This window comes from Myotis brandtii, unplaced genomic scaffold (assembly GCF_000412655.1).
Source record: "Myotis brandtii unplaced genomic scaffold, ASM41265v1 scaffold354, whole genome shotgun sequence".
NCBI lineage: Eukaryota > Metazoa > Chordata > Mammalia > Chiroptera > Vespertilionidae > Myotis > Myotis brandtii.
Genome location: NW_005363609.1, coordinates 1015404 through 1042727, shown reverse-complemented (window position 1 = coordinate 1042727; position 27324 = coordinate 1015404). Strand labels below are relative to the sequence as shown.

Below are 27324 nucleotides of genomic sequence, written 5' to 3'. Positions count from 1 at the left end.
GGGGGGGGGGGGGGGGGGGGGCTGGTCCCGATGTCTCCTCTCCTTGCCATCCACCTGCATTCCACCCCCTAACCTGTAATTTCCAAAGGTAACGGCATCGATGCTTCCATTTCTCTCATCTGTAGCCAAAGGTCTCTTTCTCAATCAGGAACCTTCTGTGGCCCCCGGGGTCTCCGGGGCAAAGACTAAACCCCACACCAGGACTGGGGCTGCTGATGCCCCAGCTGCAGGGACCATAGTCACAGAGCTCCTTGCTCCAAGCGCTGCACGTGGATCATGAATTCTCGGGACAGTGCCCTCCTTACCCCATGCTACAGATAGGAAAACTGAGGCTTAGTGGAGCTAAATATTGAACTCAAGGTCATGCCCAGTGTGGATGCAAACCTGGGGCTGCTCGCTGCACCCACCGCATGCAGAACCTTGGGGAAGGGGGTCAGGGGATGGGCTAGGTTGTCACCATGGCCCAGGGGCTGCAGAGGGCGGTGTCGGGTCCCTCTTGCTCCCTCTGATTAGTAAAGGTGACACCTGGGTCAGAAGCTGCGTTTAAGGGCGTCTTTGGATAGAGAAACAAGGGATCTCAGACTGGGTTGCATGAGCCCAGTTACACTGGGATGAAATTCGCCTGCCCTCAGGATGCAGGCCAGCTGTGGCCAGCTGTGGTCCACTGTGGTGTGTCTGCCTGTTCCTGTTGGAGAGCAGATGAAAGTTACTTCTTTGAAATAGGCTCCTAGCTGCTCCTTTTCCCGAGTCCTGGAGAAGGTCTGCTCATGGCCAGACATCTCATGTGTCTCCAGAACCCCCTAAAAGCCCGTGTGTGCCTCCCCCAAAAAAGCCGAGGCCTCAGGTGTGACGCCTGTGCTCACTTAGTAAGGACACCGCGGCTCAGGTAATGGAGGGTTTCTCCTGCAGAAATTACATGAAAATACCTTATATGTACAAGTGGCCACTTGCATATTTTATTTATGATTGTTTGTTTATTTAGTGTCCCGAGAGGCTTTAAGGAGAGTGTGGGCAGAGGCACTGTGTGTGCTAAGCCCTGCCCCAGGGGAGGGGCCGGAGTCACTGCCGAGGCTGTTCGGACAAGGGACCCAGCCCCTGTGGGCAGCCGGAGAGCTAACCCTCCTCTCCCAAACCGTGGAGCCAGCAGTGTGGACTGCACAGATTCCGTTTTTCCTCTGATGAGTGATCGGGCGAGCCAGGTGCTAGAGCCAAACTCACAACCCCCTGTGCCCGGGAAGAGAGGGCACCCACTGCTGGGCCTAGTGCACGGACCCCGGGCAGAGGAAGTGACATGAGTCTCTCTTTATGGGAATGGGCTCTGGAAGAAAGAGGCTTCCCGCCTCCCATAAAGTTACTTTTTAACCCATGTTCCACTTGCTCAGGGGAAATGTTTTCTTCCTCTGCTTTCAGGAGGAAGCATTGCACCGCGGGCACTGCGGGCAGCATGGTTGCCTGAGGCAGAAGCTTCCGCAGTCGCTGGAGTAGCTGGAGGAAGGAACATGGAACCGTAGCGGCTCACCCAGGAAGAGTTCCAGGATGGCAGCTCAGCGGATCCGAGCCGCCAACGCCAGCGGCCTCCCCCGGTGCAAGTCCGAGGGGACCTTGATCGACCTGAGTGAAGGGTTTTCGGAAACGAGCTTTAATGATGTCAAAGGTGAGCTCCCGGGGCCAGACCTGGGTCTGAGGGCTCTCAGCTGCCAAGTTCATGTTCAGACCGTACACTTTAGCTCCCTGATCTCCATCGTGTTCTAAATGCCAGATAAATAACTTGTTTTGTTTCTCTGGTGTGTTGGGAGGTTGTTTTGAATTTTCCCTTTAGTAATGAAACTTCATACAGAATATGTTTTCTCTTTTCGTGTGTTTTGGTGACATTGCGGTAGGAAACTTGATGGTACAAAAAACTGGGGGAAAGGATGAATTATTGGAAACACTAGAGAAGAAAAAGGGTGGTCTGGGATGGGATCAGCCGGCTTTTCCACAGAGGGTCGTGTAGGAAACACTTTAAGCCAGCGGTTCTCAACCTGTGGGTCGCGACCCCTTTGGCAGTCGAATGACCCTTTCACAGGGGTCGCCTAAGACAATCCTGCATATCAGATATTTACATTACAATTCATAACAGTAGCAACATTACAGTTATGAAGTAGCAACGAAAATAAGTTAATGGTTGGGTCACAACATGAGGAACTGTATTTAAAGGGCCAGAAGGTTGAGAACCACTGCTAAGCCTTGCAGGACGTGTGACATCTGTAACAGCCACTCAGTCCTGTCATTGTAGCTTGAAAGTCTTCATAGAAGGGAGCAAACAAATGCACGTGGCTGTGTTTCAGTAAAGCTTTATTGATGAAAACAAACAGCAGATGTGGCCCAGGGGCCCTAGTTTGCTGACCCCTGGTTTACAGGTGGCTGCAGGGTTTAAGTACCCTGCACCTGGGTTAATGAGAAAACCTATCTTTTGGACCCAAGGTTGATACTGGTGGGTCATCTTCTTCCGTGAAGCCCATCCTGACCTCACAGGTCATGGTCAGCATCTCTCCTGGTGCTGAGTGCCCCCTCCCACCATCACCATCATCATCATCATCATCATCATCCTGAATGGACTATCCCACAGCTGTGACCGCCTTCTGTTGAAATCACCCGCCATTCAGGGAGCTGTATCTGTGCCTTTATATCTTTGGCCCACGGCACAAAGCCAGCGCTAAATAAACAATCCTTAACTGAACTGCTGTCTCGCGGGTAAAATCGTGGCCCTCTCCCCGTGTACTGAGAGTCATGCAGACGTGTGTCCCTTTCTGCTCTCTGTTCTCTTCCACTTCATCCTCCACTTCTACTTCCTCTCTGGGCTTTATGCTGGCAGCTCTGAGCATGGCTTCAAATATTCTTTAGAGGAAGACTGGCAAAGGGAATCCTGAGGGTTTATTCATAAGAGCAGCGGAGTAATTGGGCATTGCTATAAATAACTGAACCATTCGTTTTTCATAGATTGGTAATGGGCATTATTTTCTTACTTTAGCTGATCACGGTGAGAGCTGGAAAGTGTGAGCATAAACGGTGGGGTTTGGGTCGGGTTCTTAACGAGGGGCAGAGAGCTGAATTTTAATAGATAATGATAATCTGGGAGGAGCTGTTATTCCTAAAAGAATAGCACAGTGAGGAGAGGAAGGCAAGACAGTCTGGGATGTGAGGAGGGGCTGGTGAACTCGTGTTTGTGTGTGTGTGTGTGTGTGTGTGTGTGTGTGTGTTGGGGAGAGGGGAGAGAGACCCTGAGGACTCTACTCTCCAGGGGCAGGGGTAGCATCCATGTAGTGAGCAGGCTTCACGGTGGGCATTTATTCCAGCCAAATTGTCTGCTGTGAAAGCTTCTGCTCCTGATGAGTGTTTTGCCTGCAGAGGAACTGAGGCAGGAGGGTAGGAAATGTGTTACCCAGTGCACCGACTTCCTGACGCCCAGGGAGCTTGTCTGTATTAAAAGCAAGGGAGCTGGGAATCTGGGCAGCACTTCCCAGAATTCGCTAGGTTGGAATTCAATAGGGATTTTCCTGCATTCAATTGGATGGGGCCCCAGCCTGGTGTCCCAGGGCACTCTGTGGGGGTTGACGGATGGAGGCGCCTTAGGGAAGGGAGCTCACACCACTGCCCACTCCCATGAGGCCCCGATGGGAAGGAGCTGACCCTAGAGTGAAATGTTACCACTAACCTTCTAAGGAGAGTGCTTGGAATGCTAAGCAAAACCATTTTCATTCTTCAGTCTGGTAATTGGAAGTGATCATTTGCATTGATACATTTTCTTAGGCTATGTACAAAGCCAACCTAATAGTTTTGGCTTTTAATTTTAAAAATATCACTGTAAGGAAATTATTCTGGGGCGACATTATAGGGATTTAACTTTTTTTTAAATATATTTTTATTGATTTCAGAGAGGAAGGAAGAGGGAGAGAGAGATAGAAACATCCATGATGAGAGAGAATCATGGATTGGCTGCCTCCTGCACGTCCCCCACTGGGGATCGAGCCCACAACCTGGGCATGTGCCCTTGACCGGAATCGAACCTGGGACCTTTCAGTTCGCAGGCCAACGCTCTATCCACTGAGCCAAACCGGCTAGGGCAGGGATTTAACTTTTGAGGGATTCTAACAAGATTTTAATAGCTTGAAGGCTTTCTTTAATTTTCACTTGGTTTTAATTTTCATCTGACATTTTCATTAGACGTGTCAAGGAAACAAAGGTGGTTTGTATTACTGGAGCCCGTGACCAGACAACAGAATGGAGAGAAGGTCTTACATTATCTCTGACCCCAGCCTGATCCCTCTTCCTTCTCCCCACCTCCTGTTGTGCTGCTGTTTTTACTCAGTCGAGGGCACAACCAGGGGGAATCCTCACTTTGGCCATCACCTTGGCCCAGTAGCATGGACATGCCCTCTCTGTTGTAAGCAGACAAGACCAGGTGAGCAAGTAATTCAGTGAATGTAGCTTGAGCACCTGCTATGTGCCAGGCTCTTTCCAGGGACACCCATGAGCATGACAGACCCTAATGGAGCTTGTACGCTAATGGGCGATGGAGCCCTCCCCCCAAAAACCCTAAACAAATGTGTAAAGTGTCTGATGTATTGGTTGGTGATATGTGTTATAGAGAAAAATAAAACTAGGAGGGGGGTGCAGATGTCGGGGTGACAGCCTCCAAGGCCAGGACCCAGAGCCCGGTCTCCCCACCCAGACGGAGGGCAGTGGGTCATGCCTTTGAGGCCCAGGTGTGCTTTCTCCCAAGCACTTCTCTGTTACCTGGTTCATGCCAATAAATAGAAACCTCCTGCTTTAGACTTAGCCAAGGAAATGCAATTTAATTTTCATTATTTCCTTTCCAAGGAAAGGGAAACTGGGTGGGAGATGGGGTGTTTTGGAGGGCCGATTGGAAAGAATAGAATGCCTGTTGAACTGAATCACATATTAGAGCAGTTCAACTAGAAAACTAGCCCGTCCTTCGCTTGTTTATGTAGGCAGCCTAAAAAGGGTTTCCTTTCTTTCAATTGTTTGTTACAGGAAGTTAGAATATGAGCACACTGTAAAACAAGGCACAGTTCAGGGGGTGGGGCTTGTTTACCTCAGAAAGAGCTTCCTGCGGAATATACTTGGTCATGTATAGGAGGCAGATAAAACACTGAGGTGTGTGATTATTATTTTTCAAAACACACACCGCTTGCTTAGATGACTTCATTTTGCTGTTCCAATTGCCGAATACCAAGAACCGCACATCAGCTGAGTCACCGTTTGGAGTGTCGTGGTTTGTCAGACTGCTCCAGCAGGCGTTCAGAAACAATCTGAGCTCTCCTAGACATAAACCTTTGATTTTTACGGTATGTGGGAGAGACCATTTCCATGGCGTTTTTTTGAGTGATCATTTCAAGGAGGTGGAAAGAAAGACCTGCCTCAAAATCGTAGGGCATATAAACAGTTTGGTGAACAATGGAACCAGAAGCATGGATACATGGAACAGACTGGCGGGTGCCTAGGGAGGGGGTGGGTGACTGGATAAGAAAGGTGAAGGGATTGGCTAAAGAACATATATGCATTCCCCATGCACAGGGACAGTGGTGTGGTGAAGGCCAAGGGAGGGGGAGGCGGAGGTGGGCAAAGTAGGAGAAAATGGGGGGTATCTGCAGTTGTGTCAACATAGAAATGTTTAATTAAGAAAATAAATAAATAAAAAAGAATGGGTTCAATTTGGAAATGGAAGAAATGGGCCTGAGCGCCAAGGGAACGTCTTTCGTGTTCAGGGCGGACGTGGAGGCTCTTCATGCCCGCGCCTGGTCACATGCCCTGGGACCCCTAAACGCGGAGCATCTCTGTTTTCTAAGTAAATCCCATTCAATTTCTCCTCCTTTGGGGGAGGACAATTTTTCCTCTACCCTTCCAGGTTCTTTGGCTGGTCTGATAATTAAATAGACATAAGACAGATTAACAGGAGAAAAACAAATGTAATGGCATACGTATGGGAGCCCCATAAGACTGAGACCCGGGGCAGGCAGGCAGCCATGCTGAGCTGGGAAGAAGATGGGAGCGCAAATGCTTGATAAACAAGTACTTTCCTGCCCCGCAGAGATACTGGGACACAACTTCCCTTCGTAGCCGCCCCCCCCCCCAGCCCACCAGCTGGCCCATCCTCCTTGTAGTTCTCTGGTGATGACTCTTCCCGGAACGGGCCCTCCATCCAAGTTCTTGGCAGCACTTAGGGAGAAGGGAGACGCTCTGCCTGAGTCACTGGGGCCTTGATTGTCTTCAGATCAGAGTAGTCCACAGACCGCAGCGGCTCCCTTCGCAGCCCAGCAGCTCTCTGGCCAGTTAGTTAGATAAAGAAATAATTTGATCAAATTGAGATGTTAGAGGCATAGGAACGTGGTGCTGGTTTGCATTTCTGCGGATGGTGGACCGACTTCCATCGTGGTCTTGCCTGTGTGTGTCGGACCTGGACGGGACCAAGGGTGGTGAAACGCTCGTACCTTCATTGGTGTGTTGATCGCACACCAAAACCCACTCTGGTTTGTTCCTGTGAATCACGCTGCTGGCTCGTGGCTGCATCTGGTGTGTTAGTTTCTTGGGCCACCCTCTCTAGCTTGGACAGTGTCCTGCAGCCCGCGGCCTCGCCCTCACCTTCTGCTCTGTGTGTTTCTTGCAGTGCCTTCTCCCAGTGCCTTGCTAGGAGACAATCCCACACCTTTCGGAAACGCGAAGGAAGTGATCGCAATCAAGGACTACTGCCCCAACAACTTCACCACCCTGAAGTTCTCCAAGGGCGACCACCTCTACGTTTTGGACACGTCCGGCGGGGAGTGGTGGTATGCCCACAACACCACGGAGATGGGCTACATCCCCTCCTCCTACGTGCAGCCCCTCAACTACCGGAACTCCACGCTGAGTGACAGCGGGATGATCGACAATCTTCCCGACAGCCCAGACGAAGTAGCCAAGGAGTTAGATTTGCTCGGAGGATGGACAGATGACAAGAAGGGATCGGGCAAAACCTACAGTAATAACCCTTTCTGGAATGGGGTCCAAACGAACCCCTTTCTGAACGGGAAGGTGCCGGGGATGCCCAGCGTGGACGAGCTGGCTCCCAGAAGTTCCGTGGACTTGCTGCTCTTCGACACGGGCACGTCTTCCTTCACGGAGTCCAGCTCGGCCACCACAAACAGCACCGGCAACATCCTTGACGAGCTGCCGGCCACAAACCAGCTCCATGCCGAGGGGCCGGTCAAGCGGGACAACCCGTTCTTCCGGAGCAAACGTTCCTACAGCCTGTCGGAACTCTCCGTCCTCCAGGCCAAGTCCGACGCGCCCGACTCATCGGGGTATTTCACGGGCTTGAAGTCCCCGGCCCCCGAGCAGTTCCAGAGCCGGGAGGACTTCCGCGCAGCCTGGCTGAGCCACCGGAAGCTGGCTCGGTCTTGCCACGACTTGGACTTGTTGGGCCAAAACCCTGGTTGGGGCCAGACCCAAGCAGTGGAGACGAACATCGTGTGCAAGCTGGACAGCTCCGGGGGCTCCGTGCAGCTTCCCGACACTGGCATCAGCATCCACGTGCCGGAAGGCCACGTGGCCCAGGGGGAAACGCAGCAGATCTCCATGAAAGCGCTGCTGGACCCCCCCTTGGAACTCAACAGCGACCGCTGCTGCACCGTCAGCCCGGTGCTGGAGGTGAAGCTGAGCACCCTGGAGGTGAAAACCGTCATCGTCTTGGAGATGAAAGTTTCGGCCGAGGTGAAAAATGACATTTTCAGCAAAAGCACAGTGGGCCTCCAGTGCCTGAGGAGCGACCTAAAGGAAGGGCCCTATGTCCCCATCCCACTCAACTACAGCTACGGGGACACGGTCCAGGTGCACCTAGACAACCTGGAGCCCTGTATGTACCTGGCCATCGTGGCCCACGGACCGAACATTCTCTACCCTTCCACCGTGTGGGACTTCATCAATAAAAAAGTCACAGTGGGTCTCTATGGCCCCAAACACATTCACCCGTCCTTCAAGACAGTGGTGACCATTTTTGGGCATGATTGTGCCCCAAAGACTCTCCTGGTCACCGAGGTCACCCGCCAGGCCCCCAGCCCCGCGCCCGTGACCCTGCAGCTCTGGGGTAAACACCACTTCGTCTTGTCCAGGCCCCAGGACCTCCAGGTCTGCATGTTTTCCAACATGACAAATTACGAGGTCCGAGCCGGCGAGCAGGCCAAAGTCGTGCGAGGGTTCCAGATGAAGCTGGGCAAGGTGAGCCGCCTCATCTTCCCCATCGCCTGCCAGAACCCCAGCGAGCTCTCCGACTTCACCCTGAGGGTCCAGGTGAAGGACGACCAGGAGGCCATCCTCACCCAGTTTTGCGTCCAGACTCCCCAGCCGCCCCCCAAAAGTGCCATCAAGCCGTCCGGGCAGAGACGGTTCCTCAAGAAGAACGAGGTCGGGAAAATCATTCTGTCCCCGTTCGCCGCCACCACCAAGTACCCGACCTTCCAGGACCGCCCCGTGTCCAGCCTCAAGTTCGGCAAGCTGCTCAAGACCGTGGTCCGGCAGAGCAAGAACCACTACCTGCTGGAGTACAAGAAGGGCGATGCCATCGCCCTGCTCAGCGAGGAGAAGATCCGGCTGAAGGGGCAGCTGTGGACCAAGGAGTGGTACATCGGCTACCACCAGGGCAAGGTGGGCCTGGTGCACGCCAAGAACGTGCTGGTGGTGGGCAAGGCCCGGCCCAGCCTCCTGGCGGGGCCCGAGCTCAGCACCTCGGTGCTGCTGGAGCAGATCCTGCGGCCGTGCAAGTTCCTCACCTACATCTACGCCTCCGTCAGGACGCTGCTCATGGAGAACATCAGCAGCTGGCGCTCCTTCGCCGACGCCCTGGGCTACGGGAACCTGCCGCTCACCTTCTTCTGCCGAGCGGAGCTGGACAGCGAGCCCGAGCGGGTGGCGTCCGTCCTGGAGAAGCTGAAGGAGGACTGTAACAACGCGGAGAACAAAGACCGCAAGTCCTTCCAGAAGGAGCTCATGATGGTAGGTCCTGGTGGGTTTGGGTGTCGGGAGGGTGGGGTGAAAGCCAGCCTTCTCCTCACACACGTGGGTGCCACGTGGTTCGGTGAACCGTTGGACCGGAGTCTGAGCTCATCTGTGCTCAGGTGCAAGGACAGGGTTTTAGGAAATGCACCTGGAGAGAGGCGTCCACATGGGGCCCTGGGGTTCCCCAAATAGCTCAGATCTCTTTTCCCGCTGAGTTGGGGGCTCCTCAGAGGTCTCAGGATGGACCTCCGCGTTCCCCGTGGCATGTGGACACACAGGACCTGTGCTCCAGCCACCTCTCTCTAAACCTCTGGGGAGAAGGTTTTCATCAGCTTCCCTGTGAGAGCCACCTATGACTCCAACCTTTTAAGAACCAATGCCCCAAAATCTGGCTTTATTTTAATGAGTTTTTCCCTCTGCATCTTACTTAAAGGTTCCACCATGTCTCTGTATTGTTTCCTCTTCCTCCTTTTCGTGTGTGTTTGAGTCGGGGTGAGGAAAAGCCTTGGTTTTGCCAGCACAGCCAGGAATTGGAATACGAAGAAGTAAAAAGGGGGAAGTTGGTGTCACAGTACGGGATACACCGGCCCGCCGGCCGGCCGGGAAGTATTCACTGACCTTTCACGGCCCCAGCGGGCCTGGGCTCAGCCCCAGCCCCATACCCCACAGGCAGCCCCACTCTTCACTGTTGGATAAGTTCTGGGAGTGGCCTCGGAGAAGCTTAATAATATCTTTCTGTTGGCATCTCTCGTCGAGTCTGTGCTGCCATTGCCTGTCGACTCCCTTGGATACTAGGAGCCGTCTCAGCTCCCTCCCGGTCCCCCTGATGCGATGTCCTATGGGAACACCTGTGTGACTTGGTCACATGCCTTTCTCCCTTGCTCCGCGACTCCACGCAGCCTTTTCACCTCCTAACTTTGGTGAGGTGTGACTCAGCACTCCTGGCATTTCTGCCACTTCTACCCCCTCCTTCCCCACAGCACCTGCCACTCCGTGTCTGCACTTCTGGGAACAGGTGAGCCAGGTGCGTCTGAGGTTGCCCACGTTGACATGAGTGTGCAACTGATGTGGGTTCGTTGCACACATGTCTCTCTGCTGCCCCCTGGAGCCGGGGGACAGAAGGGATGCAGTCCACTGTGCCACGGCCACTGCGGCAGAGGGAGTGGGGCATGATGCAAGGCATCATGTGACCGGCGATAGTGTTGGTCACGTGGAGCAGATGGGAACCTGGCACTGCCCCCAGGAGCAAGCGGGAACTGGAAGTGGCAGGTAGAGGGGCGACCTTGTTAACCTGCAAGTCATTGGGCACTGGCAGCGTTAGTGGAGAGGATGCGGGTTGGCGTGGCTGGGGGTGAGCGTGGCTGCAGGGAAGCTTCCCCGGGGATGCCCATGGCCCTCCCTCAGGGCACACCTCCCTGGCCCGCCTGTAGAATCAGTCCCCGTGCAGCCCGAGCTGCCCGTCTCTTCTTTGGGTCGACCTCACAGTGGGCAGGGGCCCAGCTTCCCTCTGCCAGCCTCAGGCTGGAATTCTCCATGGATCAGGGAATTCTGTGCTTTCATGGAGCATAATCGATTGATTGTGCCTTTGTGACAGCTGAGAAGCGCTCGCCTGGCACGGGCACAGGAGGAAAATGAACCAACCTGGGCAGCGCCTTCAGGGCTGAGGAAACCTGTCTGAGGAGGTGGCTTTGCTCTCAGTTCCTCATTTCTTTTCTGAAGACTTAAGTGAGGGCTCCTTTTTTTCACCTCGGGGAACCAGGGGAGATTTTTCAGTTGGCTTCCTGAGGTTAGTGTGTGTGCAGATGGGCCCGGTCTGTGTCTGGGACCCTCTCGCTTCCCCCAGCCCCACACCCACCGCGGCTCCCAGAGTCCCAGGAGGAGGAAGTGGCAGGAAGGTGCCCGGGGGAGGTTGGCTTGGGCTGAAGTGAAACCGGTTTTCCCTCCTCACCTCTGAGCAGCAGATCTGAACGGCTGGCCCGACTTCCAGAAGCCCAGGCTGGCTTATCCAGGGGTGTTAGCGGAGTCGGGGTGTCGGAGGAGTCGGGGTATCGGCGGAGTCGGGGTGTTGGAGGAGTCGGGGTGTTGGAGGAGTCGGGGTGTCGGCGGAGTCAGGGTGTAGGAGGAGTCGGGGTGTTGGTGGAGTCGCTGCAAACCAGATGTTTCATTTCCAGGGACTTAGACATCGCTGAGCAGTGGAGTTTCCTACAGCGTCAACCAAGCTTCTAACCCGCACCCTCCTCAGGGCCAGACCACCCCCACCTCACCCAGCTCCTTGTGAAGACAGTCTGTTTAGGGATGATGCCTTGGTTTGGAAGTCATGATTAAATGAATTAGATGGCGGGAAGGAAGGGTTTAGACAGCAGATTTCTGGGAGATGGGAAGGAAAAAGGCCCATCTGTCCACTACCATCAGAATGGGATCCAGGCCCCCTTTTCTGCCCCCAAGGCCCTGTAAGACCTGGTCCCCCCCATCTCACATCGCTGGGGACCACACATGCTTCTTGCTCACTAGCCACTCCGGCCCTGTCGCTGCATCCTGCACACACCTCGCTTGCTCCTGCCTCAGGTTTTGCACGTGTAGTTTCCTCTGCCTGGAATTCTCTTTCCCCCGATTCCACGCGGCTGGGCTTTCACCTCCTTCAGATACCAGCCCAAACCTCATCGTGTAAGAGCTTTCCCACAACTCTCTGTAAAGCCACCTTGTGCCTTTGGGTCACTGCACCTCGTCATCCATAATACCGTCTCCATGGTGCTTTCCAGAATCTGAAATGGCCTTGTTTACCTGGGTTCCTGTGTCTTGTTGCCCTAATTAAAGACAAAATCCACGGGAGAAAGGACCTGGAACATAGGCAAGACTCAGACATGTGGTGAATGAATGAATGAATGAATGATGCATGAATGAATGAGGCAGCCTCCTGTGGTCAGACCACCGTGCTTCTGTGCTTTCGTTCCAGTCCCTCTTGTGGATGCATATTCTCCGTATCAGCTGGTTGGGAGGTGTGTTGTGTGCATGGGCCTCGTGGGGTACTTTGCCTGCCCCCTGTCACCCACCTGGCTTGTGACCACAGAGAATGGCCCTCCTGTCCCCAGTCCGCCCAGCTCTCCAGCAGAAGCCATGCCTGTCTGTGATCATCCCATTTCGATAAGGCCCCCAGACATACTGAAAGTCGGGGGAGGGTGGTGCTGCCGGACCCAGCAGAGTGGACGAAGCCCCTGGGGATCCCCGTGCTGGTGGGACTTACGGGTCAGGCAGATGTGGGAATGGGCACCACACATTTGAAGAGCTTTTGGAGTCAGATTCTGTTGTCAAAGGCAGGACGGGTAACTGGTGGCAGGTGCGTGGCTGCAGCTTCTAACACAGAGCCAGGGAGAGCCGGGGCAAACCGCAGGAGCGGTGTGTGTACTCACACGCATTAAACATTTCTTGGGCACCTGCTGTGTGCTTAGAGGGGGTGCTGGGGGCTGGGCTTTTGAAGAACTTGGGCCTGTTACTTGAGAAAGACCCAGGTGAACAGTCAGGAGAGCTGGGCAGGCTTGTAACGGGCCCCGAAGGAAAGGACCTGCTTGGCCTGGGTGGACCAGGGGAAGGCAAACGGGGATGCCAAAGGGGGTGCAGGAGCCAGCCAAGGGGGAGGGGCAGTCGGGTCCTAGGCACACTGTGGGAAGGGCCAGGCTGAAGGGGAGCATGGGATGGGGTCGAGCAGAGGCTTGAGGCCGGGTTGAATTCAAGGCCTCGGGGACAAGAGATAATAGTACATGTATATGGGGCAACGGGAGAGTGGCCTGGAGCCACCGGGGCCAGACAACACTTGCTCTATATCCCATGGGCATTCAGTCACAGGGGAAGTGAGGGGAATCAAGGCAGACCCATTCCTGCTGTTTGTGAGGTCAGGGGTGTCCCTGCCCCTTGCCCTTTCTCAGTCTCAGAGTCACTCAGGTGGCAGGCAGTGCAGTGCCCCGCTCTGAGTGCCTTTCCTGCAGAATGCCAGGATGCCTGGGGGTGAGGACCTAAATTTCATACTCACCCTGGACTTACTCTTGTTAAGACAAGCAGGCAAGGTGAGAGGTAAGAGGTATGGGTCACACCAAAGGGCTGTCCAGCTGGGAACACCTCACAGCTTGTGCATCGGATTTCACATCTGGCGACCCTTCCCGCCCCCTCACCTGGCAGGCAGGGTCTGCGGCTGCCTGCCCGGGGTCTGTGGCCCGCCCTGCACTGCGGCCCTGGGGACGGGCTCTCTGTGTTTCCCTGCCCTGTGCCCGTCAGTATTGACCTGGAGAGCTTCAGGGTCTTTGTTTGCACAGTGGCCTTGGCTCCGCCCAGGTTTTGTTCTTTCCTCATTGATTTTTCTATTTGTAAAGACAGAGAATGCTTCTTTTGCATTGAAATTCTGCAATCAGTGCTGAAGAGCAAAGCAGAAAGCAGGTCCCCCATGGAGTGTGTGCCGTGGTTATGATCAGTTCCCTAGGGTTATGCCACCCAGGCCGTCCCGCAGGTGCTCTCCCAGCCACGTGTGCTTGCCGTGGAGGCCTGCGGCTCTCAGCCTGGGAAGGCCCACGGGTCCCTGTTCCGACCACTGCAGCGCTCTGGGAGGTGCGCCCTTGTCCACGTGTCTGTGTGCTTGTCCATATTAGTTCCGTGACAATATTCCAGAACCTGCAGGCCCATGCAATCCAGAATGACCTCAGTTACCTAATTCCATCTGCAAAGACCCTACTTCTAAATCCAGTCACATGCTGAGGTTCTGGAGGGACGTCCACCCCACACACATCACCGACTTTCTTTGTCCTGTGAGTCGCAGCGATGCAGGGGTTCGGGGGTGTATTACAGGCATTAAAACATTCAGGTAGAGCAGGTGGTGTCTGCATCAGGATCCACAGGCACCCGAGCCGCCCTCTGCCTCACGCTGTGCTCCTCCCCCCAGGCCTTGCTGAAGATGGACTGCCAGGGCCTGGTGGTCCGGCTCATCCAGGACTTTGTGCTCCTGACCACGGCCGTCGAGGTGGCGCAGCGCTGGAGGGAGCTGGCTGAGAAGCTCGCCAAGGTGTCCAAGCAGCAGATGGACGCGTACGAGTCTCCCCACCGGGACAGGAACGGGGTCGTGGACAGTGAGGTGAGTAGGCAGCCCTTCTCTCAACCTGAAAAACTCAGTCACAGCAATATCTGTTTTGTGGCGTTTTTATGAGGATAAAATGAGTTAGACGTGAAAGCCCATGCCCAGCACACAGTAGGCCCTCACTGAGTGGGCAGGTCCCCTTTTTCTTTGGGTCTTTAGTTGTGACTCCCGCTCTGACGCTGGCAAGGCCTCGCTGCCGTGAAGTGGGGCTGGGGCGTTGGGACAGCATCGGCGGGCCTGCCCGTCCCTTGCTCATCCCGATCTTAAATGACCTTCCGTCAGAGGGAATGATGGGTGACTGGGCCCTTTGGGATCCGCTATGCTCTGGGCCTCTACCCGCCCCTGCTGCACCATTACCTGGCATGTTGTATGTCTGGCGTGGGACAGCACGGGCTGGGTTCCTGCTCAGAAGTTCTGTTTCTCACCTGTTCATGGAGGTCGCTTTAAGCTACCGGAGACCTAGGAATGGGGGAAGTTCCTAGTATTAGGGTGTGCTTTATTATTGTTTTTTCTTTTAAAATATATTTTTATTGATTTCAGGGAGGAAGGGAGAGGGAGAGATAGAAACATCAGTGATGAGAGAGAATCATTGATCAGCTGCCTTCTGCACGCCCCCTACTGGGGATTGAGCCCGAAACCCAGGCATGTGCCCTTGACTGGAATCAAACCCAGGACCCTTCAGTCCGCTGGCTGACGCTCTACCCACTGAGCCAGACCGGCTAGGGCAAGGGTGTCCTTTATTATTAATAGGGTGAATTTCTAAATAAATGGCCACGATAGAAAGTGCCACAGGGAGTGTAAGGAGGGAAATCCTTTCTGTTAGTTGAGACACCACTGGCTACGTCCTGCTCTCGCACAAAATGCAGTTCCCTCCGCAGCGTGGAGGCCGGGACAGAGACGGTCCCCTGTGGCTCCGATTTGCTCTGCTCTTACCAAGCAGCATCAATAACGCGCAGAGGAGCTGTAGCTGGTGACCCGGCCGAATGTCTGACTGTCCCTCACTCTGTCCTTTCTCCCTCCTTCCGTTTCGGACGACTCCCCCGTGCAGGCCATGTGGAAACCCGCGTATGACTTTCTACTGACCTGGAGCCACCAGATCGGGGACAGCTACCGGGACGTCATCCAGGAGCTGCACACCGGCCTGGACAGGATGAAGAACCCCATCACCAAGCGCTGGAAGCACCTCACGGGCACCCTCATCCTCGTGAACACCCTGGACATCCTGCGAGCGGCTGCCTTCAGTCCTGCCGACCAGGACGACTTTGTGATTTGAACGGGTGTCCCTGCCTGCCGCTGCCCTTGGGCCCGTGTCCCCGTCTGCCCCGGATGCCCATGCAGCCACATGTTGCTGGGGAGGGAGGAAGAGCCGGCTGCTCAGACAGATGAGGGTCGCTCGATGGCCCCGCGCCCAGGACCAAGCACACCCCATGCTCCACCCGCCGCCTCCATCTCGGGGGAGGGGAGGCCTGAAGGGACTTTCTACTGCAGGTCATTGCCAATCAAATAGCTTCCTATTTGTTAAGTGTACATTTAAATTTAAAATCACTTTTTTAAAGGATGGGGAGGAGGGGACATAGGAGAAACGTGGCATCTAATTTTTTTAATGGACCATATAGGTTAAAAAAAAACAACTTATAGGGGCAGACGCTGTTAAGGTTTTTATGTTCTCTAAAGACCTTTTTAAATTATGTTACAGATGTATATATGTATTTAAAAGTACTCGGGGGCATTTCTTGTTCCCAGACACACTCGCATTTCAACAGGAAGCACGGGAAGATGCTTGTTCGCACATTGGACCTTCTTTCACTCCGTACCTGTTCAAACGTCAATCAAATAGGAACCGTGGTTTTAGGTAAATGAGTGTAGCCCAAGCCCATCCCTTCGGAGAACGTCCTGGGCCCTGTTCTCCCCTCCTTTCTTCTCTTCTGTACCTTGGCCTCTTGGTGCAGTAGGTGACCAGCCACAGGGCACGTGGACCGTTTTGTGGGCAAAGTTAAGTCTGACTGGTGCCCTTGAGATGAGGAAGCAGCTGGGAGCTGGCGTTCTCTGTGGCCCCTGCTCATTCAGAAGCGTAATCCCAGTTCCGATCGAGCTGGTCCCTGCAAAACTCCCCCTCTCTGTCGTCATGAAGGAAAGTTCGCCACAAGGACAGCCTGTGCTAGGTGCCGGCGGCCATTTGCCAAACTCTCCGCTTCATTTCATCCCACACGTGATCCCTCTCCCTTCCTGGTATACCCATGTCTCCCTGGGCATGAATAGTGTGGGGGAACCGTTTTTATTTACAATACAGAGATTATCTGAGCAGGATGAACATTTCCTGAAAATGAAATACTTCCCACATAAAGCCTGGGGCCTGGTGGAATGTTGAATTGATCACCTTTATGGTTGCGGATCTACTTACAGATCTGCAGCACTGTCGTGGCATCTCAGAGGGAGCAAGGGGCACGGCTGGAGTCCCCAGGAATGTGCCTGGATGGTCACCGGGCGTGTAGGAAGTCATGTGGGGCCACTTGAGATCCCAGTCTCATTCTCTAAATCTGCTTTCTTGAAACACTGTAATTACCTACTATAATCAATGTATAGTCCCTTATGGGGCTGAAGCATTCTTAGGTATCTATTGATTCAGATACTGAAGATCGACTGGCTAGAAAAAAACGATACCAAAAAATAAAAACACTACGTGTTTTATGCTGCAAGAACCGAAACACACAGTTCCCCAATCATCACACGAGATAACCTTAAATTCAGCTTTTCAACCCCCCACCATCTTTCTTTCCAGAGATCCTCTCTCCCCTTTTCCCCAAAAAAGAAACAAAACCAGTTGCACCTTAAACCATGGATATTTTTCCTCAGGGGCTTAAAATAGTTTCCTATGCAACATGTCTTGTAGCACAAATTAAATTCTACAGAAGTTGCAGTAAACTTTATTTGGATATTTTGACCTCTTAAGTGTGTGGGTATTTTTTTCCATACCAACCAAACATTAAATAAAACCTCGTGTAAGTATCTGTACAGAGAACAATGACTCCCTCCCCTAACACTCACCCCTAAGTGACAGTGTGACAATTGGGTAACAGGTATCTATTTTCTTGATATTAATGTAATTGCTCTTGGAACATCAGGGTCTCAGTCATCGCTGGCTAGTAGGAATCGGTGTTGCCTAGAGCACACAAAGGGTTCAGGTGGACGGCTTCCTTTATTTTGGCTCCACACCCCTGGGACTGGCAATCCCAATTCCACAATATAGTTTAGGACTGAGCCGGTCCACTTGTGGCTGTTCCTACCTGCACCACCCTCCTCACTGGGATAGTGGCTTTGTCATGTTTTCTGGGTGCTCCGAATCTTGAGAACACTTGCTATATTTGGAACCCCAAAAACATAAACTTTCAGCCTCCCTTGCAGCTACATGCAGGTGTGTCTAGCTTCTACCTCATGGATCTCTGATTCGATCACCCACTTGCAGAAGGAGGCAAAGCTGGTGGCAGAAGCATCTTCCTCCAGGGTGGCACTGGTCGCAGGGAGAGCTCCTGGCCCAGCTGTGGCCTCCCTCAGTGGGGCACGCAGGGCCGTGGCGATTTCCCCGATGCCATGACACATTCCTCGGCAAGCCAGTCCTGGAAGCTCAAAATTGAGCACGGTTCTTTAGATCTCTCAACCCTCTGCTGAATTACCCAATTATCCTTTATTAAGTCCCTTTTTGGAAGAATGAGCCATTGTTAATTTCCATTGCTTGCAAATAAGCACCTTGATTTCTTACTATTTTTATTCCTTCAGGATTCTGCCCTGATACTCAGACTCCTCTGGGAAGTCTTTCTGGACGTCCCATCTGGGCCGTCCTTCCCTTGCTTTCCTGCAGCTCTCTGGCCTCACCACGAATATCACCCAAATCTCCACTAGAGCTGTGCCTCAGACTAAACTGGGCAAGGAGACGCCCAACACCCACACAATACATTCAAAGTCGCACTTAATACATGCAAAGTCACAATAAGTCCCTGGGTAGATGACTGACCAAATAAACATCTTCCCAGTGAGCACTGCAGATCAGTTCATTTAGGGCAGTGGTCGGCAAACTCATTAGTCAACAGAGCCAAATATCAACAGTACAATGATTGAAATTTCTTTTGAGAGCCACATTTTTTAAACTTAAACTATATAGGTAGGTACATTGTTATTAACTTAATTAGGGTACTCCTAAGGCTTAGGAAGAGCCACACTCAAGGGGCCAAAGAGCCGCATGTGGCTCGCGAGCCGCAGTTTGCTGACCACGGATTTAGGGGAATGCAGGCTAAGTATCTGAGTAGCTTTGTGTGAAACTGGAGTGATTTTTCTTTTATCAAATATACGTTTTATGGGGAGTCCGTTCTAGATTTTTTTTTCTAGAAAGTTCTATCTCATTTTAGTTCACTGGTCTCCCCATTATACTATTACATGTTTAGCTCAGCTGAAGCTCACACTTTGGCATAACAAGTATTTGCTGTATTTTTCACACATCCACATATTTTTTTCTACCCTCACACCCAAGGTGCAGATGCTCACACCTGCGTGAGAATAGCAGACACTTGGTGACATCTATAGCCTCAGGTGAGCTGTCTTAGTGTCACAGGCCTCCTTGGAAAGTCACCAGGGCACCTGAGCAAAGCAAGAAGCAGGAGGATGGGCAGGTGGGGCATTTACCTGGCAACCCCAGCAATCACAGGCCATGGTCTTTGTCTAGAAGAGAAAGGGTTTGGAGAATTGAGTCACTTTCAGTCTTCACTCTGAGCCTGGATAGAATCAACATCTACAGAATGAAGAATTTATGGTAAAATCGATGCTGACAAGTCACAGCTATTTGTAACAGTGAAATATGCAAATGCAACCTGTGTGTGCAAACGGAAGTGCCATATGAAGGTGTATGCTTCATGCAACTAGTGAATTCATAAGAATACAATTACGGGTTCAAAATCTCTTTGAATAATCAGAGTCCAGTTCTCCAAGGCGTTTTGCAAAACACCTTTCTATATTCCTAACTATCACATTTTCCATGTGACAGATGAGGTGAGAAACTAAAAACAGAAAAGGTGATTGATGCATATTGAGGGCCTCAGGACACTTGACCTGGTTAGAAATAATATACACAGACCTTGGAGATATATGCATTCCTCCCAGGGCCTGGGAGATAGCTATCATTTTTCAAATATTAGGTCTGTGCAAAACACAGAGAGACATACTGGTAGTTGGGGTCACTATGCTATGCACAGAGTGTCAAACTATCCAAACAGGAATACATTTGTTTTGCATTCAGAAATTCATACTCAAGTAAAAGCAACTCCATTTAACTCCCTGTTCCATCTGTGACATGTAACATTTTCAACAATTCTGTTTAAAATATTGGGCACTTTCTGTAGTCAGGCAGCCTTCTCTCCCAAAATGAGTTTTGCATAGTATCTCACTTCAAATAAGGCAGTTTATTAGTATCATTTTCAACATGCCTTCAAAATATAATACTTTACTTTGCATCATTCAAATGTATATAATATTCACTCTTATTTGAGTATTTTGCAAGCCCGTCAAATCACAACAGGGCTCTCGTTGAAATACCATTATTATTTTGGATTCCCGTATATTTTCTCTACCCACAGCTCTTGGAGGAGGTGAAATGGGTACCAGCCTAGTAATCTTGAGAAAAATGAAAGACTTCAGCTATTTAAGATCATTTTTAAAAATGTCATCGCCTGCACTTACCAGGCTTCCCATTTGATTCGTGGGTGCCCTGAAGTGTGAAGACAAGCTCGATTTTTAATGTTGGGGTGAAACACAAGACAGGAAAGAAACATAAATGGCTTACATTTCTAGGTAGGGGGATGGGCGTGGATTCTATTTCGTCATTTCTAAATATTCCAGCAGCCACAGCGCCTCTCCGCCTCTCCGTGCTTCCCGGCTCCCGCTCACTGTCCCAGTTTCAGTCCCTCCTGCTGAACTTTAATTAAAATCCAGGCAATTGTTTTCGAGGCGGCTTCTCTGATACACACTGCGCCTCTGGGACTTGTTGGGCCGTCCCCATGGAGAGGGGTAAATGGGCTGGTTGTCGCTTAGCAACAGGCACACCTCCACCTGCCCTGTGCCTCTGGGGTTTCCTGCTGGTCAGAAGGAGTGGCTTCTCTCCCCTGGACACTGCTCCACAGGCCTGGGCTTCGCCAGTGCACTGTCGCCATGGCTGTGGGATTACAGCTGCCTCCTGTCCCCGTGGGGGCACTGCCTGGGCAGGTGCACAGTCCTCTCATTTGCTTAACGCTGTCCTTGCAGCACCCCGCAGGAGCCCCCCTACATGCCAGTGCAGGCTTGATAGGTTTCAGCTCACCTGGGAGGTGGGTGTGGAGTGTGCATGTGTGTGCCTGCATCAAAGCTCAAGGAGGGTTCTGAGACAGGCCTGGTATTCCTTACCTTGGACAACACCACCACCACAGAAGCAAAGGGTTCCTCGGTTTTAGTCCAAGGCCATCTAGACTAAAATTAGCCAACACTGATCTAGCGCTTTCGCTGTGCCTGTCAAGGTCCTAAAGACTTGAGTCCTCAAGAGGTCCCTGTGAGACAGGTACAATTATTATCCATGTTTTCCAGATAAGAAAGTAAGGCTCAGAGAGGTTAGGTAACTTTCCTAAGGTCACACAGCTACGAAGTGTGGAGCTGAGATTCAAACCCAGGCAGCCTGGCTCTGAGGTCCTTGCTGTACATTCCTGCCACACCCAGCTGACCTTTTGCTGTGGGTCAGAAGCCCCAGCAAGAGATAGAAATGGTGACTTGCATAATTGAAAGTGGCCAATAGCAAAAACTGTACTTTTCCCTTGAGAACGTTTTATGTGGAGATGATGAAAAGTGGAGACGGGTTTGCCATAGGTTTTCCGTTTTTAATTCCCTCTGGGCAAGCAGATATAATGAGCTCGTAGGCTCTCCACATACTTCAGCAGCTGGCATGGAGACACAGAGGCCTGGTGAACCGTGAACGATTTTTAAAGTTGCTGCAACATGAATGTGCATCAATAATGGGGCAGTCAGATAAATCGCAGTACATTTGCACAGCGGAACACTGCTCAACCATTAAAGGAACAGGCAGATCCATAATTGTCGGTGTGAGAAGATCGTCAAGATATAGTAAATGAAAAAACTAGAACTGAGTATAAAATCTCCCATTTTGTTAAAAGATAAAATAGGCCTGGCTGGCATGGCTCAGTGGTTGAGCATTGACCTATGGACCAGGAGGTCACGGTTCAATTCCCGGTCAGGCCATATGCCCGGGTTGTGGACTCAATCCCCAGTGTGGGGCGTGCAGGAGGCAGCTGATCAATGATTTTCTCTCATCATTGATGTTTCTATCTCTCTCTCTCCCTCTCCCTTCCTCACTGAACTCAATAAAAATATTTTTTTAAAAAAGATTAAATAACAGGGCCATGCACAAAGCATTCCTAAAATGACACCAAGACACTTGGTCATGGGTTGCTGGGGCCTGGGAATATGCATTTGAGGGGAGAATTCGGTTTCCATTGGGTGTCTTTTTGAGCTGTTGGATTTCTTGCTCTGTGCTGGTGATAGTTTCCTGATTCTCTCTATATTTTTTGCTACAGATAATAATTTATGAAATGAGAGTAATTTAGAATTAGCTGTAAGTATCCAAGGAACAGAATGAATACCCATTTGCAAAATTAAAAATTAAACAAGTACCTAATTTGCATATTGTTAATCAGCCGAGAGGCCATATACAGGCAGATAATCACAACGGATTTGTGTGCCCAGAACAGGAGGTTTCCACCAGGACCCCCAGATGGGCCTTAGGGGGTGTATGAACCCCTCAATGCTGCACTAATTTTTGTTTATTATGGTCTGTGCATCTTCTAAGGGGATTATCCACCATTTTAATAGATTCTCATACAGGTTTATGAGTCACAAAAGTTTACCGGCCACTAGCCTAGAGCTCTGAGAAAGGTGGTGTTTGTGTAAAAGATTGTGCTATGCAGAACTTTCACAAGCATCAGAGAGGGACCTGCAGCACTAAGGTAAACAGAGGGGGCGGGAGGGACTGACACGGGCAGTGATGAGGTGCAGCCTGCCTGTGCCAGGGCACACCTGCCCAGGTGCACCGTGCCTGTCCCTCTGCCTGTCGGCCAGGACTGCTCTAGTCTGGACGCAGCAGGACCCTGGCCACAGCAGCCCTGTTGAGGGAGGGCTTCGTTTTTCTCACCTGACAAGTCATCCAGGGTGGGTGATGCTCTCACTCAGGGACTGCCTCCCTTGTCTCCTGCACAGCTGTCCATAGGGTGTGGCTTTGTCCCACAGCCAGGCCGGCATCACCAGGGACTGGGACCATTATCCAGATAGTAAGAAAGGGACAGCAAAAGGGGTGTGGGGTCTGCCAGCTAAATCTCTCTTTTTACAAGGCAAAGGAGAACTTTCCTGGCCACCTGTACCCAATAGAATTCCACTGTTTCATTAGCCAGAAATTCTTCAGTCACCTGGGAGCTTGCGGGTGGGAGCTCTATGTCCCCCTAGTTCCGTGGTCGGCAAACTGTGGCTTGCGAGCCACATGTGGCTCTTTGGCCCCTTGAGTGTGGCTCTTCCACAAAATACCACGTGTGGGTGCGCACGTACAGTGCGATTGAAACTTCGTGGCCCATGCGCAGAAGTCGGTATTTTGTGGAAAAGCCGGTATTTTGTGGAAGAGCCACACTCAAGGGGCCAAAGAGCTGCATGTGGCTCGTGAGCCGCAGTTTGCCGAGCCGCAGTTTGCCGACCACTGCCCTAGTTGGTTGCAATGTAACCATGAACCAACTAGAATTTCTGTTAGGAGGAGGGGTAGGGGCCAGTGGAGATTATGTGGCCCCAAGTGGCCCACACATGTGCGTGGGAGCATGAATCTGTGGGCCTATTTCTCTGCGGTGAGCTGGCAAGCATGGATTAGTTGGTCGATTGGGCCTAAACACTGGCCTATCCACTTACTGTGGAAGTGCAGCCAGGGTTCTAACGTGCAAACCTGCATCCGCAGTGCCGTTGGAATCAACGACAGAAATAATCACGTGGTTTTAAACTCTTCACATGTAATTCTGATACATGGCAAAGGATTCCTGGTGAAAGGAGAATGCATTTTCTTTTGGTTTTGTTGAGACACAATTGACATACAGCACTGTATACATTTAAGGTTCACGGGTTTAATACATGTATAAGTGGAATGAAAAATGCATTTTAATATAACCCACACACAATAAGAGAATAAATGAAACAGCCCCAGGACGGGGTTCCCCTGGGGACACAGGCAAAGTCCCAACCTGAGCGGACTCAGGGCACCTCCATCATCAACAGGAAACCCCAGGAGCCTGGCCACGGAGCTGCTGCTCACGGAGTCCACGTGGAAACAATGGGCGGCCTTTCTCTGAGCTCTCTCCCCAGACACCACGGGATGCCGGAGCGGTACGATGGGTTTCTCCCAGCAGGGGCCCCGAGGCCGGCGGCTGCAGCAGCCAACGATCCGGTCACCAGGGAAGCCCTTCGATGGGAGACAGAGGGACCGGCAGTGACAAGATGTAGACTCCTGAACCACATGACAAAACAGGTCTGTAAATGTGCGACTGCCCATAGAAGCAATAGATCCCTCTTTCCACAGACTTTGTGTTGAATGAAGTAATGCTGACTTATATATAGGACACCAGCCAGGTCCTGGGTTACGCCGCTCCCATACCGCCCCCCCCCCATCTCTGTCATACACGACCCAGACAGCCCACAGTCCCCCTGCACCCACCAACCCCCTCCCCTGCCCCCGCCCCCCGAGAATTCCTTGGTCGAGCTGCCTTTTTCTCTGCAGCAGGTTTGGGGACTTTTGGCTGAGACATTTTGGCCTTTCTCCGAAGGCCAAGAACCCTAGTAACATTTTGCCAGAAACTAAGTATGAACATAAACTTAACAGCATCCTCTTCCTTGGAAACTGCCCATCTTCTTTACATGAACTCCGAAGGTTTAACTTGAAAACCTTGTAATTTAAGGGGGAGGCTGCTGAAAAATGTAGTCTTCACAGTTTCCCTCCTGTTTACCACAGCATCATGGTGTTCTAAGCGGGTGGATTTGCCTGCATCAGAATTTAACACACGAGAAAAAAATGATCAAGTGTGTCCTTGCAGAAATACCCACAGACTAAGAAAAAGAGTGAGATTTTCTCCGTTTCCAAAAGAGAAAGCTCAAAATACCCAGAGAGCTACTCAGCCTTTTAGAGAGATGATTGGCAGATGCGTTCGGATCGTACCTCCTCTCTCGTGGTTACAGTCTTTTAAAATCATCCAAAACCCCTTTGATTTATGGTTTCTACGCACCCCAAGGAATAACTGCAAGGTGACTCAACAGCTGTAGTTTGGGGAAATAGCAGCCCTTTCATTGAGTTCCCAAAGATGAAGTTTAACCCGTGTTTCTCTTCCATAAATATTCTTTGTTCACCCCAGCTCCGCAGTGTTTGAAGAGGTAGATTCGGGTAGTCTGACTCCGTAGAGAGCCGTGGAGCCCTCTGTGACAGCTTGAAGCCATCCCCGGGAGAGCAGCATGAAAAATGAGAGCTATGCAGTGAAAAATGTAGGAGCTGTGAATGCGGTGGTGAGGTCAGCCCGCAGACGCTCCCCGGTGTCTGGCACAGCCCTCCTCCTGCGCCCCAGTTGCTGATAAGAGGGAGCCAGATGCTCTTATCTGCCCAGGCGGGGGAGGACGGAAACACGCCGTGGCAGCCTGGCCCGGACTGCCCCTTCGCAGAGACCTCCTTAAGGCAGGATGAGCAGAGACCCGAGAAATCCCATCTGGGCTGCTCTCCGCTCCCTGACCCCTCCCTGTCACCAGGGCCCCTCTTTGGAGATGGTTCCCTCCATCCCAGCCCTTCCTGGCCCGCTCCTGGGTAGCTTCTCCTCCAGCTCTTCCTAGGGGGGCCCGCGATCCCTGTCCGTTGTTAAACACCCCTAAGTTCTGGTGCCTTTCCTCCAGAGAGTTCCTCTCACTTCGTGGTTGCACCATCTTTAATATGATTCTTTCCTGGACCCCTGCCTCCCCCTGGACACGCTGGGCCGCTGCCTGGTCTGGCTCTGCTCACCACGGCATCCCTGGTGGCCGGTGTAGCCAGCACAACAAGCACCTGCCCTAAGAAGGGAAGGGAAGGGGAGGGAGGAGAAAGGATGAAAAAGGGGCAGGGGACAGGAGGGTCACCCAGATTCTCACAGGGAGGGTCTGGGCTGACAACCCCGCAGAGCTCCGAATGGAAGCTGAACGCGTATTTGTTTTGCTGGCACTTTTATTATGTCCAAAATGCAAACAGCCAGCCATTGCCAGTCCTGAAGCAAGAATTTCCTCCTTGCTGCTCATTTATCGTTCTTAATGTCACTCTTCAGCAGCGTCTTCCATGGCGCTTAGAGGCGCTTAAAGGAACAAAACTGCCATCATATTTTACAAACCGTTTCACACCCTGAGAGCTGAGAGCTGAATATATGGAAGGTTTCTGAAAACTGCCTGCAGGCGTCGGGTTCTAATATCATTACCTGTGGCTTTATAGCTCAGCTTTGTCAAAGGAGGGCTGCCGCGGGCCCCCGGGAGCTCCTGGGAGCGCCTCTGGTCTTCTGGGCAAACGTAGGGCCTTGAACTGCACTGCCTGCCTCTGGCTCTGCCACAAATGCTTCCTGCTGCCGCCTTTTCCTCCGGAGTTATGCACTCAGATCTAGAGTTCAATGAAGAAGGAGCAACATAAGGTCTAACCTCTGAGGAGTCGGCCTGAACCTCACATAAAGGGAAATAGTGGTGTTTTAGGGCGGCAAGTGGGAGTCACGGGGGAGGCTGCTCAGAAGCCAGGATGCAGCCGCGTCCCTGAATGAGCGTGGCCGAAGCCGGCCAGCCCCTCCCTGCCTGCATCCCAGGACACCCCCTTCCACCCTGCAACGTCCGATGTGATCTCAGCCATGCTCACCGCGCCCCCAGCACATAGGGGAGGAGAGAGAGAGAGAGAGAGAGAGAGAGAGAATAGAGTGGGCAGTTCCTAAAGAGCAGAGGCATGGGTTTCACTGCCCTTCTCTCCAAACCTGTTCACTGCTCTTGAATAGTCCCCTTAGTTTTGAATTCACACCCTCAGTGAAAGTGCTCTTATACCAACTCCATCCACTCAAGTGCATTCACTGGAAGCTCCAAGCCCTCTGTGCGTGTTTATCGTGGGCTGAGCCTCGACGCTGCGCCGTGTGGGGAGCAGACAGGTCCTCTGGACTCACTGGTGGTTGGGGGCTGGGGACGTCTGTTTTCTTACCGGTTAGCTCTTTCGTTCTTCATTCGAAGGATTACATTTCCTTTCAAAGTCTTTCACGCCTATAGGGACTAGTTCCCTCTGCTACTCTGGTTTACTGTTGTTTTGTTTTCCTATTTTTTCCCAACCTTTTCTTCCTGCAAAGACAACACATGAAGAAATAATATAAGGAGTCACTGTCCCGGCTTCCCTAGGTGTCCCTCATACTCACCATAAAACGCTGATCCTATGTGTGTCCAAACTTCACCTCTGCCTTCATTCATTTAGTGAAAGAAGCTTCTAGACTGGGTAAATGATTTTTTTTTTTAATAAATGGGAAAGTTGGACTCTTGCTTCTAGCCATGAGGTGTAGCCAGTACTGAACTTGCCCACCTACCATGAACAACTAGAAAACTGGACAAAGTATAAGAGACAAATGTTTTTAGACATCGGACCAGGGTCATTGCAGGATTCTGAGAGAAGGAAAGCAAATCAGGTTAGCTCCTCTGATGTCACCACATGCCCCGATTCTGGACCACGGCACAGGGAGAGGAATTCCCAGCATTCCTCCTTGAGCCGAGGTCTCCTCGAGCTGAGGAGCAGAGATCGGGGGTCAGGGAGGCCAAGAAGAACTGCTCTTGAATAGTCCCCTTAGTTTTGAATTCACACCCTCAGTGAAAGTGCTCTTATACCAACTCCATCCACTCAAGTGCATTCACTGGAAGCTCCAAGCCCTCTGTGCGTGTTTATCGTGGGCTGAGCCTCGACGCTGCGCCGTGTGGGGAGCAGACAGGTCCTCTGGACTCACTGGTGGTTGGGGGCTGGGGACGTCTGTTTTCTTACCGGTTAGCTCTTTCGTTCTTCATTCGAAGGATTACATTTCCTTTCAAAGTCTTTCACGCCTACAGGGACTAGTTCC

The 27324-nt window shown here is 51.9% G+C and overlaps 1 protein-coding gene across 2 annotated transcripts in view; it reads left to right on the top strand.

Moving 5' to 3' along the window:
* SH3BP4 (SH3-domain binding protein 4) overlaps positions 1-17087 on the top strand; it is a 42811-nt gene extending 25724 nt beyond the window's left edge. For both annotated transcript variants that reach the window (XM_005871714.2, XM_014544156.1), the window contains exons 2-5: positions 1411-1654; positions 6668-9027; positions 13955-14143; positions 15195-17087. In XM_005871714.2, coding sequence (XP_005871776.1) covers positions 1537-1654; positions 6668-9027; positions 13955-14143; positions 15195-15419 — 2892 coding nt within the window. In that variant the 5' untranslated portion in view covers positions 1411-1536 and the 3' untranslated portion in view covers positions 15420-17087. The remainder of the gene's footprint in view (positions 1-1410; positions 1655-6667; positions 9028-13954; positions 14144-15194) is intronic.
* Positions 17088-27324: the final 10237 nt, after the last annotated feature.